At 42.2% G+C, this 13,203-nt stretch overlaps 1 protein-coding gene across 4 annotated transcripts in view; it reads right to left on the bottom strand.

The window, feature by feature from the left end:
• Positions 1–3,292: 3,292 nt before the first annotated feature.
• The window catches only part of ube2o (ubiquitin-conjugating enzyme E2O), a 34,083-nt gene continuing 24,172 nt past the window's right edge, over positions 3,293–13,203 (bottom strand). Inside the window, exons 15-23 of one of the 4 annotated variants that reach the window (XM_058641271.1) lie at positions 12,937–13,026; positions 12,537–12,858; positions 11,683–12,065; positions 11,387–11,567; positions 10,826–10,962; positions 9,652–9,855; positions 8,682–8,739; positions 6,595–7,423; positions 3,293–6,254 (exon numbers count right to left, since the gene is read on the bottom strand). In XM_058641271.1, coding sequence (XP_058497254.1) covers positions 6,227–6,254; positions 6,595–7,423; positions 8,682–8,739; positions 9,652–9,855; positions 10,826–10,962; positions 11,387–11,567; positions 11,683–12,065; positions 12,537–12,858; positions 12,937–13,026 — 2,232 coding nt within the window. In that variant the 3' untranslated portion in view covers positions 3,293–6,226. Of the gene's footprint in view, positions 7,424–8,681; positions 8,740–9,651; positions 9,856–10,825; positions 10,963–11,386; positions 11,568–11,682; positions 12,066–12,536; positions 12,859–12,936; positions 13,027–13,203 lie in introns of all 4 variants that reach the window. The other 3 variants (XM_058641272.1, XM_058641274.1, XM_058641275.1) reach the window with 3 other exon arrangements.

The following is a 13,203-nucleotide window of genomic DNA, read 5'->3' as shown; positions in this document are numbered from 1 at the left end:
TCTGTCCATGAGGGTCCTCACTATGCACGCAAAGAAAACAAATGATTTGGCTCTCCACAGCTTGAGCTCACACGGACACATTTTGTCTCCAGTGTCTCGTCTTGTTTATCACAGCATGGAGACAACTCCTGAATCGGACATAATCTGTAGATCAGCTTGAATTACAGCATCATATGCAACAGCAAGTGATTGGATTTAGAGCTTCACGGCTCCTCTGCACTACGATAGAGACGGCGTGTGTGTGTGTGTGTGTGTGTGTGATGCACTCAGTGGCCGTTCCCTCAGTTTTTTAGTGCGATCACACGCTCTGTGACTGTTTCTTAAATCAGACACGAGTAAATCTTCACGTTTTTGTTTTAGAAGAATCGAGAGCAAAAAGACTTGCATAATAGACCATTATATATAAATGTTGATATCTAATATACTTCCTCATATCAAGGCTGTTTGTGGCCTCACATTTCAGATCTGTTGCCTTAAAGTGTCATAAGCTGTATGTCAATATGTCTTTCAAAAGTGATTCACCATTTCACTCAAACCAGATTCATGTTTTCTTCCGACATGAAGACATGAGTTGCCACGAGAGCTGTACTGTAGGCTGTTACTGTGAAACTGTGGGACTGCAACATACTTAAAGGGTCAGTTCACCATTTTCATTTCCTTGCACATGTTCTCTGAAACCTAAATAGTTGTCAGTTTATTAGGTACACCCAGCTTAAACCAGCACAGTCTAATGCGTTGAATTCTCCGTCAGGAGGTTTATAATGTCCAGGGTTTTAATTTGAATAGGTGGCCTTTTTGTGAAGATGAAGTTGAACGACATTACACAAGTGTTACGTGACCTATCCCGGGATTTTAATCAGCGTCGTTTACTTTGACACTTTTGACAGCGTTTACTGGGTTTGGTGCGGTGATCTCAAATATCAAAACTTGAATGCTTGAACCAAAACTCTCCCCCTGACCCGATATCGCCAGAGTGATAAAATCCATCTTTTAATCGCGCATGGTTCATTCATTTGCTTGTTTTTCTTATTCATTCAGAGTCGTGATGAGTCGAACAGGCGACTGATGACGCGTTTAGTGGCTCCACAAATGCATCCTCACTTCCTCCATCCTCACTTCCTCCATCCTCCTCTTCTTCCTCCTCAGCTGCTGCTTTCATCTGTCCATCATCCGTCTTTTCATCTGCTGCTGACAGTACCGCAGTGTTCTGCAGAGCAGTCCCAGACACAGACGGTCGTCACCGAGGTGTCCTTACCACTGAGCTTTAAGTCACATGCAAGACACTTTTTAATGAAACATTATGAACCAAAATTCACATGAAATTGATTACACTGACTGTATAGACAGGAGGCTTGTTGGATGCTGGTTAAAGCAGCACATTGTGAGGAGGAGGAGGAGGAGGAGGAGGGTGTAGAGTTGCTGCATTAAGGTAGGAGGCGTCACGTTTCTCACAGAGCATCTTCATTCTTCCTCCTTCCTCAACTCAAGAAAAGGATTTGGAAGCTGCAGCAAACTGTCCTTCTTTACGCCGGAAGGGTCAGATTTTGAGGCTTTGATGTAACCGACAGATTCCCACGCACAGTGACACCGAGGTCTTTTAACTGATTCACGGGCGCTGACGTAGTTTACATTTACATTTTCTCATCACGTGAGGTGGAAGCATTACCTGAAAACGCGTTTGTTTGTCTTTTACACGTCGAGAGACAAAAACCTTCCTGCCGAGACTGTTGCATCTGTAGAATATTAATGGCCTTAAGATGTAAAATGATCCATTATTGTTGCCGGGTTGTTAAACCACTTTTATCTTCTTTTTTTTTGTTCTATGCAAAGTCTGATTTGTTGTGAGTGGCTGCTGGTTCCCTTTTAACTGTTTGACGTGCCTTGATTGTGCTGCCTCCTGGTGGTGTGAACACAGTGGTGCTTTTGCTGATTTATCATAAGTTAGTGGCTGAATTTGAGTTTCCCTCAGCGACAGAAATCATCTGCTGTCATGTTACAGATAAACAAAGCCGCACAGCAGTGTGTGTGAACTCTGCGCCGCTTCATCAGTAACTACTGAGGAAACTGGACTCGCAACAGAGTCCAGTTTCTCAGTGTGACTGAAGTGAGTCTGGTCCAGTTAGTGAAAACACACTTTACCTGCTGCTGCTGCTGCTGCTGCTGTTGTTGTTGTTGTTGTTGTTGTCCCGTGTGTGTACATGTTTATGGTGAAGGGACTTTTTTTTCATGCACTTTGAAGATTGAATGATTGATTCTTTTTTTTCAAAGAGAGAATCTATTTTTTCATGTAGACAAATGTCTGTAATTTTCTATCATCGAATCAGAATGTTCCAGATTGAAAATGAAATAAATGAGAAATAAAGGGGATTTGGTTCATTGAGTGTATGTTGCATCTTCTTTTTTTGACACTGATGTAATGACTGTGAAGAACACGCACTGGACACTTTATTAGTTACTTCGTTTTTTTTTACTCTAACTTGAGTACATTTACTTGTATTTAAGTACAATGGTATGAAAATAGTGGTACTCTTTCCACCTCTGTATGTGGATTAGGTGAGTTATATCCACTGTTTTGAATATGCTAGATTATTTAGACTGTGATAGGCCATCTGATGTCTTGTTATTTTTGTCTTCATTGTTCTATTTTAGTTTTCTTATTTATTATTCTTATGTGTTATGTTGTTTGTTTGCCTGCACAGGCACTGCAGACCCAGGATCTATGGTTCAAAACTAAACTAAAAATATTCAAAATAAACATTCATTTATTCAAGTCACAGTTATTTGGTTTCATTAGCAAAGGAAACAAAAATGTCACTTTCTAGACAACAGCAGAATTAGAGAATTATAGTTTAAGTGAATGTTAGACGAAGTCATGATGAGACATATTGTCAGCTGGGGAAATTAAACTATTAGTAAGTTAATCGTCAGCTATTTTGATAATCAATTCATCGGTTTGACGCTTTCCTCGTGATTAAAACAATATTTCGGATTATTTCAGCATCTTAAATGTTCAGGTTTCTTTGATCCATGTCACAAAGAAATTATTAAAAACTGATGCAGCTCTAAACTGCAGAGGCTACTGTATGTTCAGTGTGTCCAGTAAACAAGTAGAGTTTATAAAACAATATCAGGCTTTCAGGTTTAATATTTGTTGGGGGTTTAAAAAAAAAAAAAAAATCATTATTATTTTGAAATAATCGAAGATTTTTCCCCATCACTGTCAAAGCTGCCATTTTCAGTCCTAATGACCAGAAATAAAAAAAAAAACAGTCAAGAGTGTTTCTATGGTACGGCTTGCAAAGTTTAATACATCACTATACAGTTTAAGTTTGAACTCAACAAAAGTAAACCTTTAAAAAAAATGAAAAATCATAAAGGTACAATACACACTCATCAGCATTTTGTACATATTATGCCCCAAGCATCCACGTGACTTGTTAGAACTCAAGTGTGTTAAATATATATACTGTATGTATTTATATATATTTCAATATAATCATGGCGTCTGTACAGAGGGAGTCAGGCTACAAATCATCTTTTTTTCTGTTTTTTTTTTTTGTTTTTTTTCATACATCAATAACAGGCCACTGTGGAAATGTAGACATCGTACAGTCAAGTCTCGTGTCGCCCGTTCTAAAGGCTTAAAGCAACATGTTACATGCTTTGGCTGGAAAACAAAACGTCTCGCATTAGTAATCATATTAATAATAACAAGAATGATAATCATATTAATAATTCCAATGTTCAAATCTGGATAATTTACACACACACACACACACGCGCAGGAAATTGTACACAGCATCATGTGCTTGTTAGCTTTCTCACAGATTTTTGCTTCACATTTTCTGTTTCGGTTTGTGACGAATGAGAAAAGACGACGAGCCGGAGACGACGGAGCGAAAAGAAGCAGAAATGTCACCTGTGAATTCTTGGAGGCGACAAGTGTTTGACCTTTGACTGGTGTTGCGTAATTAATCCCAAAATAAATGGAATCCCAAGTAAACTGCAGTCAATTTCTCTCTAGACTATTGAATGTGTGTGGGTTTTTTTTTTTGTTGACGGTTTCCAAGATAAAGTCAAATGTTTGTTATTTTGAGTTGAGATGCAGGAAAAAATATTCAAGTCGCACCAATTATGTATCACGTCGCAATCGCAACATGTGTCAAAACACCATAATGTGCTGCCAGAGCTCCGAATAATCAAAAATGAGCTCCTCCAAGAACTGTGAGGGTGACGTTTTACAAACAGCAGCAGCACACACACACACAAACATGTGTGCGTTAATAGACAGTAAAGCAAATGCAGCTACATGCTACAGCTACAGTAGCCCGTGAAGAAGACGGCACATGTTAAAAGGCGGCAGAATGACGACGGGGAAGTCAAATGTCGTGGATGCCTGAAAGTCACGTTTGACGCGGGAGATTTTACGAGCACACAGGAGAAAACGATGGAAGACAAAGCAAAACAAAACGGACCCTTTTTATTTCCCCCACCCCCCCCCTCAAGTGTTTCTTTTCTTTGTTAAACTCTTGGCTCGTGGTTTTTCATCCTCTCATATCTCACAGCAGCACATTCATGTCATTCACAAACACTGTTCAGCATCAAGGTTCTTTGTTCAAGTAAAATACAGAGCCAGCCGGAGGCTCCCTCGTTTATTTCAGAGACCATAGCAAACACGAGGGGGTTTTTGTCTGACCCGTTTAAATCATAGTAAAATTAAAACGCTGATATTGATTTAACGTGACGTTCGGCGTGGGACAACTGTGGGATAGATGTAAACAAGGACTTCACGCAGGAAGCACGATTGGACCCAAAGGTGAGTTTCACAGTTAATCTGTGACGAGGCGACTTTAAATAAAACCCAATTATTATTTTATTTTTTTCCTTCTTCATCCAGATCGCAATAAAGAAAAAAGGAATATAATAAAGTCGCAGACAACAGTCAGGTCTGCTACTGTTTGGCCTGTGTGCTGTCGTTTTTTTCACTCTGCCGTCGTCTTTGCAGGATGAGATGTTGAACCAGGAGACAGGAATAAGTGAAAATATTTATCAAGCAGATTAAGTAAATACACGTACTGTGGTTTTGTCTTCTGATGTCATTAAACTCAGCAGTGTGACACATGTTTAGGAATAAAGGAAGGGATTTATCAGAGATGTGTTCTATTAGAGGAGGAAAACACTTGGGTTTTAGTGGTTTTAGTGTTAAGTCTATGTGTGTGTGTGTGTGTGTGAATGCCTGAATCATGACACAGCAGTTCTGCACACAATGGTCTAACATTTCAAGTAAGGCAACATGTTGACAAGAAATGATGGAATGGATTTTTCTTCTCTCTTTCTTATTTTGTTTATTCTTTAAATTGTGTCATTTGCAGTGATGTGTTTTCGGGTCCGTCACAGCAGTGACGAGCATCATGGGTAAATAACCTCCACACTGAACAGTTCAGCCTCTTCAGCTAGAGCACAGACTCCGCCACATGACCGCCGTCCTTTACCTTGACCGGCTTCTCTACACACCAGACAGCTACAGCAGTCTGACCCGCGCGGGTGATTCTTATGTAAACGTTGTCACTCGTTGGGTGTTTGTCGCGTGGTTCAGTGTGAGTGATTGGCGAAGGACAAATACCAGCAAGTGTAGTGGACAAATTGGTGAAGCTGTTGTTGGCAGTTTTACTGACATTCAGTACATTCTACTGGACCATTTGTGTCCGAGTGTGTGTGTTTACTTGTGAACAGTGAGAGCAATTTGGCAGAAAGCGTACAACCGGTCACTTCTACTTAAACGACTCCTCCTGGTTGGTGTCTTCCAGACCAGGTTGTCCGTGTGTTTGTTGTAGTGCAGGATGTTTTCAGCAATAATATTTAGTAGTGCTACAGAGAGTCGCAGTGAGCTCAACAGCCAAGCCAGCTGGGATTTGCAGTTTTTTTCTTTTCCAGTGGAACCCAGTCTGTTTTTCAGGCCGATTGAAACGAGTGGTTCTCCATCAACCCGCACATGTGTGGTGGAAGCTCGCTGGAGGCGAATGAGGTGAACGGGAGAGAGTTCATGGCACAGATGTTTTTCTTTCTTCATCTGATTCTGTCCTTTTTGCATCCACGTCACTGCCACTGAAGTCCTGCTGAGGCTGACGGGGACTAAAAAAAAACTTTGTTTACCTCCAGTAAAAGCTCTTTAATTTTACCTGCATCCTTTAAAAGATGATGGTGCCTATGTGAGCGCCACTCAGCTTTATCCATAACACTCATCTGCAAGGACACTAAAGGAAAACAAAGACATTATTATCAAGTTGCATCCAAACCAGTTTGCTCAGTCTCCTGATCAAAGATGATTTTCTCCTGCAGTTGGGATTATTGGGATTATGGGAAAGAAAAGGCAAACTGTTGAGGAGTTTGGGGGCAGCAGGAGCAGTATAGACTTAGGAATGGAGTTTAAGGACAAAATGTAGGCAGTGCTGGGGCGCAGTGCAGTTCTGGACAAGATAAGTAATGGATCCTCCTCTAAAGCTTGAGGCAGATGAAAAAGTTAGCAGAGATGAAGGGGGAAAAGAGCAGGAAGCAGTGCAGAGGAGAGTCTGGGAACGGCGACGAGGCACTTACTTGTCCTCTGTGTGCTCAGTGAAGCCGGCAGCGGCCAGCGCAGCTCGGTACTGCAGCAGCACACCTCGGACACTCTTCACAAATCCTTTAGAGAGCGGGAAGAGTGGAAAGCCGATATCCGGGTAGCCGCTGCCCTCCGGGAGGAAACTCCTGTAGCTCTTTCTACGTTTCTTTGGTCGCACCACTGGCTGGCTTCCGGTGGAGCCAACCCCTCCTCCGCTAACTGTGACAGAAGCGGATTCTGATGTCCCACCTCGGTCAGAGCTGGGCACTGTGGACGCAGCCCTGTTGTCGCCACCCAGAGAGGCCTTTACCTGGCTGCTGCTGTCACAGTCTGAGGTCTGGCTCAGCTCCTGCTGAGAGGCTGCTGTGGTGGAGAGACTCAGCCCTGAATCCTCCAGCTCCTCCTCCATGATACTGGTAACTCCCATGACCCCCTCCTCACCGGGCTTACTGGGGCTGCTGTGTGCCACTGCCACAGGCCCCGATCCCAGGGGCAGCTGCTCGTCCAGAGGCTCCACAGACGAGGGTCGGTCTTTAGAGTGCGAACCCCTGCAGGACACGTGCGAGTGGCTCCTCTCGGCAGCGTCGTTCAGCTCGAGCCACACTTCAAGGCGGTGGACGAGGCGCCACCCGTTTGAGTTAAAGTGCTCTTGAATCTCCTGCTTGAAAACATCTACAGGACTCTGCAGAAGCTGCGTCATAGACTGGACCATCTTAATCAGGGCCATCTCGTTGTAACAGCGGCTGTTCTCATATCCTTCCTGAAGGCCTCGGTCACTGTCGAAGCCGGCCTCGTTATAGTAAGGCTCATTGACTAGGATAAGGCCTACAGGAAAATCACACACATATGTCATTTCACATTTGTGATGATGAGCTATTTCATGTTACAACTCATGTTCTTACTTTGACAACTGATTATTTCCCTGATCTTTTATTTCCCTTCTTTCATTTTGGGCCACTTATAATTTAAAGCTGCAGTGTGTAACTTTTGTTGTTGATGTTATTATTCTACTTCTGGGGCCATCAGGCCTGACAGAGGGAGGGCATGTGTATGTTACACTGGCAGTGCAGAGACAGGTGTGGTCAATAAGCCTTTGTCCTATGAAAAGTGCTAAATGACCGGGTTATTTGAGCAGAAGAAAAATTCACTTCCGACACATTTCGGGATTCTCCAGCCTGTTTGCAGCTGTCTCACTTTTCTACAGCAATGTTGCCGATGCCTCCAACTGTCTCGACATAAAAGGCGTCACTTCCTGTGTGCAGTGCCGCAAAATCTCCGGGCAACACGAGACGTAAACACCGCTATACTGAGAAACCGAGAGAGAGAGTAGTGTGGAGCTGACTGGAATAATAAGACTCAATCGACAATTGTTTGAATGCAACAAAGATTTGTTTGTATTTAAATGTCACACACTACTTGATATGCAAGGACTTAATTACTGCACTGTAATCAGTAAAATGTGCTATAGAATAGTCTATAGTGTTTGTTTTTTTAACAGACAGAGAACCATTTGGACTGCTTTATATTAGAACATAAATGACCACATTTGAAATGTGCCATGTAAATAAAGCTACCTTTCTTGTATACTGTAGAGTGCATACTTATCCTTGCATATAAAAGGTGAGTAAGGGTGACTTCTCTGTTCCCGACTCTCCTCTGCACTGCTTCCTGCTCTTTTCTCCGCCATCTCTTCTAACTTATACAAAATATAGTATGACATGTGGCAGCTGTGCAGCCTCCACCCAGCCGACTGACAGTAAAGCAATTCTATTACATTCCTCTTTGTCTTTCAGCTTCTCCCTTTAGGATCTCCACAGATTTTTATCCATTCTATTTGCTAAAGTGATGCTGAGCTGCATTTTGTGGTGGAGAGTGTTTAACTTAAGTCTGGTTTAGGAGATGGAGAAAAGGCACGTCAGTGATGCAGCACTCTACGAATAACAGTGTGAACTCTAAGGTCCAGATAACTGATTGGGTGACTGTGTGTGACTCTGCACTTCGAGCAAATAAAGACGTGAATAAAACATTACTGTGCTGCAGATGAGAGAACTGTTTCTATGAATGTGTGTGCGCGCGCACTAACCTTGTATGGAGATGAGAACTTGCAGCAGACTGGATTTACTGGTCCATCGCTCTGTGCCCTGTGGATCAATCACATGACCATAACAGATGAGCACAAAGGATTCAGAAAAGGGTGCAGATATACACACACACACACACACACACACACACACACACACACATACAGACTGTTTATTCACTTTTACTAAAACCTTTTAAAAACTACTACTAGATTATAAAAGACACAAGCATATCATTTCTGCTAGGGGTCTGAAACTAACCAATAACAAAAGACCTGGGACACTGGGAAGAAGCAGGGGATTGTGGGAATTGTAGTCTTCACCACCACTGCTGATGAAAATCTTTCAATGGGAGACATGTGTGTTGTGAATTTGACCAAAGTGGAGGCAGCCAAAAATGAAATGGTCCTTCAAAGATTTTATCAGATTTAAACAGTGTTTAAACAGTTTGGCTGATGTACAGTAGGTACACTGCTCAACAAAAACATATCAGATATCTTTTTCTTATCTTTAATAATCTTGACGATTGTGAGTGATAACAAATAAAATTTCTTTCCCCATCGAAGAAAAACTGCAAGAATCAAAACTACACAAATCTTGTGTAGTTTTGAAAAAGAGACTGTTTTTGAAGTTTTGAACGGCCTTATTTTATATCATCAACAATGAAAAACCCAAAGATATTCTTTCATGGTGACATAATCATTGGTTTATCAATGAATTGGCTAATTATTTATTTGTTTGCTGTATTATTTTCTCTACATTTTCATCTTTGCACTGTGTTTATTTAATATGGTAGCTAATGCTAATGTTCCAATGCTGGTCCCTTATGTTGACACAAAAACGGAGAAATGATGGTTCCAAGCAGGAAATTCAAACACTGTTGCAGGTTTAAACTTGTGTGATAGTTTAGTTCAAGGTCAACGTCACACAATCATGTAAAACTTTAAACAAGTCACTTAAGACAGCACCCACCTTTCCAATCCAGGTGCCGAGTAGACTGACGCAGACTTTGCCGTTGTCGTAGAGGTTAGGATTGAGGCGACCACTGCACTGAGACAGGTAGCGAAACAGCGGCGGCACAGCTGGGTAGATGTTGGGCAGCTGGATGTCAAACAGGAAAAGGCCGTCTTCATAGGGTGTGCGAGTCGGTCCTTTGATCAGAGCCGAGAACAGATCCTGGATGGGAGAAAGCAAAGAAAGAGAGGAATGTAGATAGATCATGCCAGAGAATATGACATATGGGTTTAAAAATATATCTAAAACATGATTATGAGGCTGTGAAATGATGTTTAGGTATAATTTCAAAGTGTGTGACTATGCATTATCATTATCTGAGGGAAAACGCTGCATGAATGAGTCACAATATTATGAATTCAAAGCTGCATTCATCTGTAAACACAGGGCCAAAGAGTGTGTGTGTGTGTGTGTGTTAGTGTAGAGAAAATTAATGTTTACATAGTGTTCATCACACATTTTCAACTATGCCTCCATCTTCAGCAGGTCTGTGCTGCGCTTAGATGCTGCTCATTCAGTTTGAATTTGGGTGGGGTCGCATGGTTGGCTGAACTTTCAGAGGCAGCATGAGTCATGACAGGCACGGCTCTAGAGCTGAAACAATTATTTGATTAATTGATTATTAATCATCAACTATTTTAATAATCAATTGATTGGTTTGAAGCTTTTTTCATTATTAAAACAAGATTTCTGAATGTTTTAGATTCTTAAATGTGAATATGTTCTACTTTATGTGCTCCAGATAACAAAAAAATGATTAAAACTGAATCATTCTGGTTTGTGGACAAAACAAGACAGAACATCATCATTTCCAGGTTTGACAAACACTGATCAACGTTTTCTATGGACCAAACGATTACTCGATGAATCCAGAAAATAATCGTTAGTTGCAGCTCTAAACTGCACACAAATTTCCGATAGCCGCCTTTAGCACCAAACAGCAGATTCAGTCAAGCGTTAAACCAATGTGTACATGAGTGCAGGCTTGCAGGGAATAATTTATAAACACAAACGTTGCAATTATCTTGAACAGAATTACACAAAATCTCAAAATTGTTGATGACCCTAATTTCAGTTCAAACATAACAACCAATTCTGTGCTGCTTAATGCCGTGAATGACTAGAAACCAACCATGCGATCTTCAAATGTTTTGACCATGATGCCATCCGGCAGTGACGTTGCCAGCAGGGCCATTTCCTTCCTCACTGTGCTGAAGAACTTCTTTGCTTCGGCCGGCTGAAATTCCATTTTCTTAAATGAGTGAGTGTCTGTGACAGAGAGAGACGACGTGTGTGAGTAAAAGGCGATACAGATACGGTGCAAATACATTTAAGCTCGTCTGAGCAAGACACAGAAGTATGATTACAGGATGACAGTATCTGCCTCACATTACCACCGATAATAACAAAGAAGAGTGGGGTCTTTTGTTTGCTGTGTGACGTAGTAACACTCCCTTTAACTATCACTAAGGGTTGTGATATAAGGGTAGCCACACAGCAGAGTAGTAGAATGATCTGTTCACATGCAGAATGAATTATTTATCACAAACCTAAAAGTAATCATCACACCATATGTTGGTTGAAGACCAAATGAGGTTCAAGGAAGGGATAAAAAAAAAAATGCAGAGGGAGAGAAGGAGAGAAAAGAGTGAAAGGAAGTGGAGAGGGAGGAGAAGCAAACCTCATCACTCACCTGGTGCCCACTCCAGCACAGAGAACACCTCTCCCTTGGCACTGGTGAAGGTGACGCCGGGCTTGCCACCGCTCTGTTGGCACAGTACTGGCGTGTCACTGAGAAACTCACTGGGCCACTCTTGTCCACCAACAGGTGTCTGTGGCTCCTGCTGCGGCTTTTCATCTCCAGCTCTCTCCACCTGAACCGTAACACAGCAACAGATGATTGCACAGTATAAAGTTTCACCTGCTTGTTTGTTTATTTGAAATGCACTTGAACATTTGGCCCAAATTTAAATTCCAATAAACTCTTACTTGTTTAACACAAACCTCGGACGCTGCTCCTCCACTCCCGCCTGCCTCCACCACAGCCTGCATCTTTTCCTCCTCGACGATGGCCACATTATCCAGCGTCTTTCTCAGGTTCTCCTGCAGCTTCTTAATGTCATCCAGAAAGCGTTTCTCCTTAGTGGGTTTCTCCGAAGGCGCAGGCGTCACTGAACTGGCTAGGTTAGCTGTGGAAGCTGGTTCAGCGGCGGTCGGAGATGTTGGCGAGCCGCCGGTCAACAACTGCTCCACAGTCATGTTCTTTAGGCTCTCCAGGATTTTCAAGGCTTCTTTCAACTCCCTAAAGCCCCGAGAGGCACCATCTTTACTGGGCTTCTCCGCTCCGTTCACTGCTCCTCCTGGAGTCGTTCCTAAAAAAACGTTAGAGTTCATTATTCTGTGTATTGAACAGTGGCATTTGGATGAAACATATTATCCATATTATCCCTGACCTCATTAAATACATTTAATAAACCTCAGTTTTGCCGAAACACAGTGAGTTTTTCCACTGAGAATTTGCCAAGAATCTTATTTTTCACAGTGTGTTATCATTTATCCTGAGTGCTGTATATAGTGATGTTATAAATGGAACTACTGGGCCACATACTATGAGTAAGCCTTTTTATTTTGCTCATTAAATAAACTGTCTAATAACCCACAGTTGTGTCACTTGCACTGTACCTGCAGTAACTTGAGTGTACATATTAAATTGTCATTTTCCCATTCACACTTTGAGTGGGACAAAAATTAAAAAAAGGTCCCCAAGAGAATTAAGGAGATAGTTTTGCAGCGTGAAGTCTAAAAAACAAACAATAATACAAATGCTAAAATAAGATCCTCACCTCCTCCAGAAGGACTGGCAACAGCCACAGAAGCGTCTCCGTCCTCTCCAGTAGGTGCTTTAGTGGGGCTGGTGACCCCAGCTTTATTGCCCTCCTGTGGGGGGATGATGAAGGCTGTGGTTCCAGTGGGCGTGGGGGTCGGGGTCGCCGTGTCGGTGACTTCGGCGTTGTTGACGAAACTGTCATCTTCAGTGGTGAGGCCGTTATCCGTCTCCCAGCTGTCACTCTCGTCCTCCCACTCCTCCGTGGACAGGACGCTGCTGGTTTCCTCCACAGAGTCGTAGTCCGTCTCCTCGATCTCGGACTCCACGTTGTAGAGGTGCTGTGTGTGATTTTTAGGAGACTATTAACAACAGACACAAAACATTGGCATTGATCTTTATATGGGATAAACATGAACCTGCGGCAGGACGATGGTCATGGAGTTGTCTGCCCACACCACCTCCACTTTGCTGCTCACATCCACCCTGGACACCTGACCTACTGATGTCTGAGGAGTGCAGAAAGGATTATTAATATTATCATTATTATTATTATTTTCCATGCAATTTACTCAGACATTAATATTTTTAAACCTGTATCCATTCAATGTGACTTTCACATAAGATTGAATCACAATTCATTTTGCAGCTCTTTTTTTTTCCAAAGTTTCACTTCTGACGGGTTC

Source organism: Solea solea, chromosome 10, assembly GCF_958295425.1.
Source record: "Solea solea chromosome 10, fSolSol10.1, whole genome shotgun sequence".
NCBI lineage: Eukaryota > Metazoa > Chordata > Actinopteri > Pleuronectiformes > Soleidae > Solea > Solea solea.
Note: the sequence above shows the minus strand (reverse complement) of the source record. Positions and strands in the feature narration are given on the sequence as shown.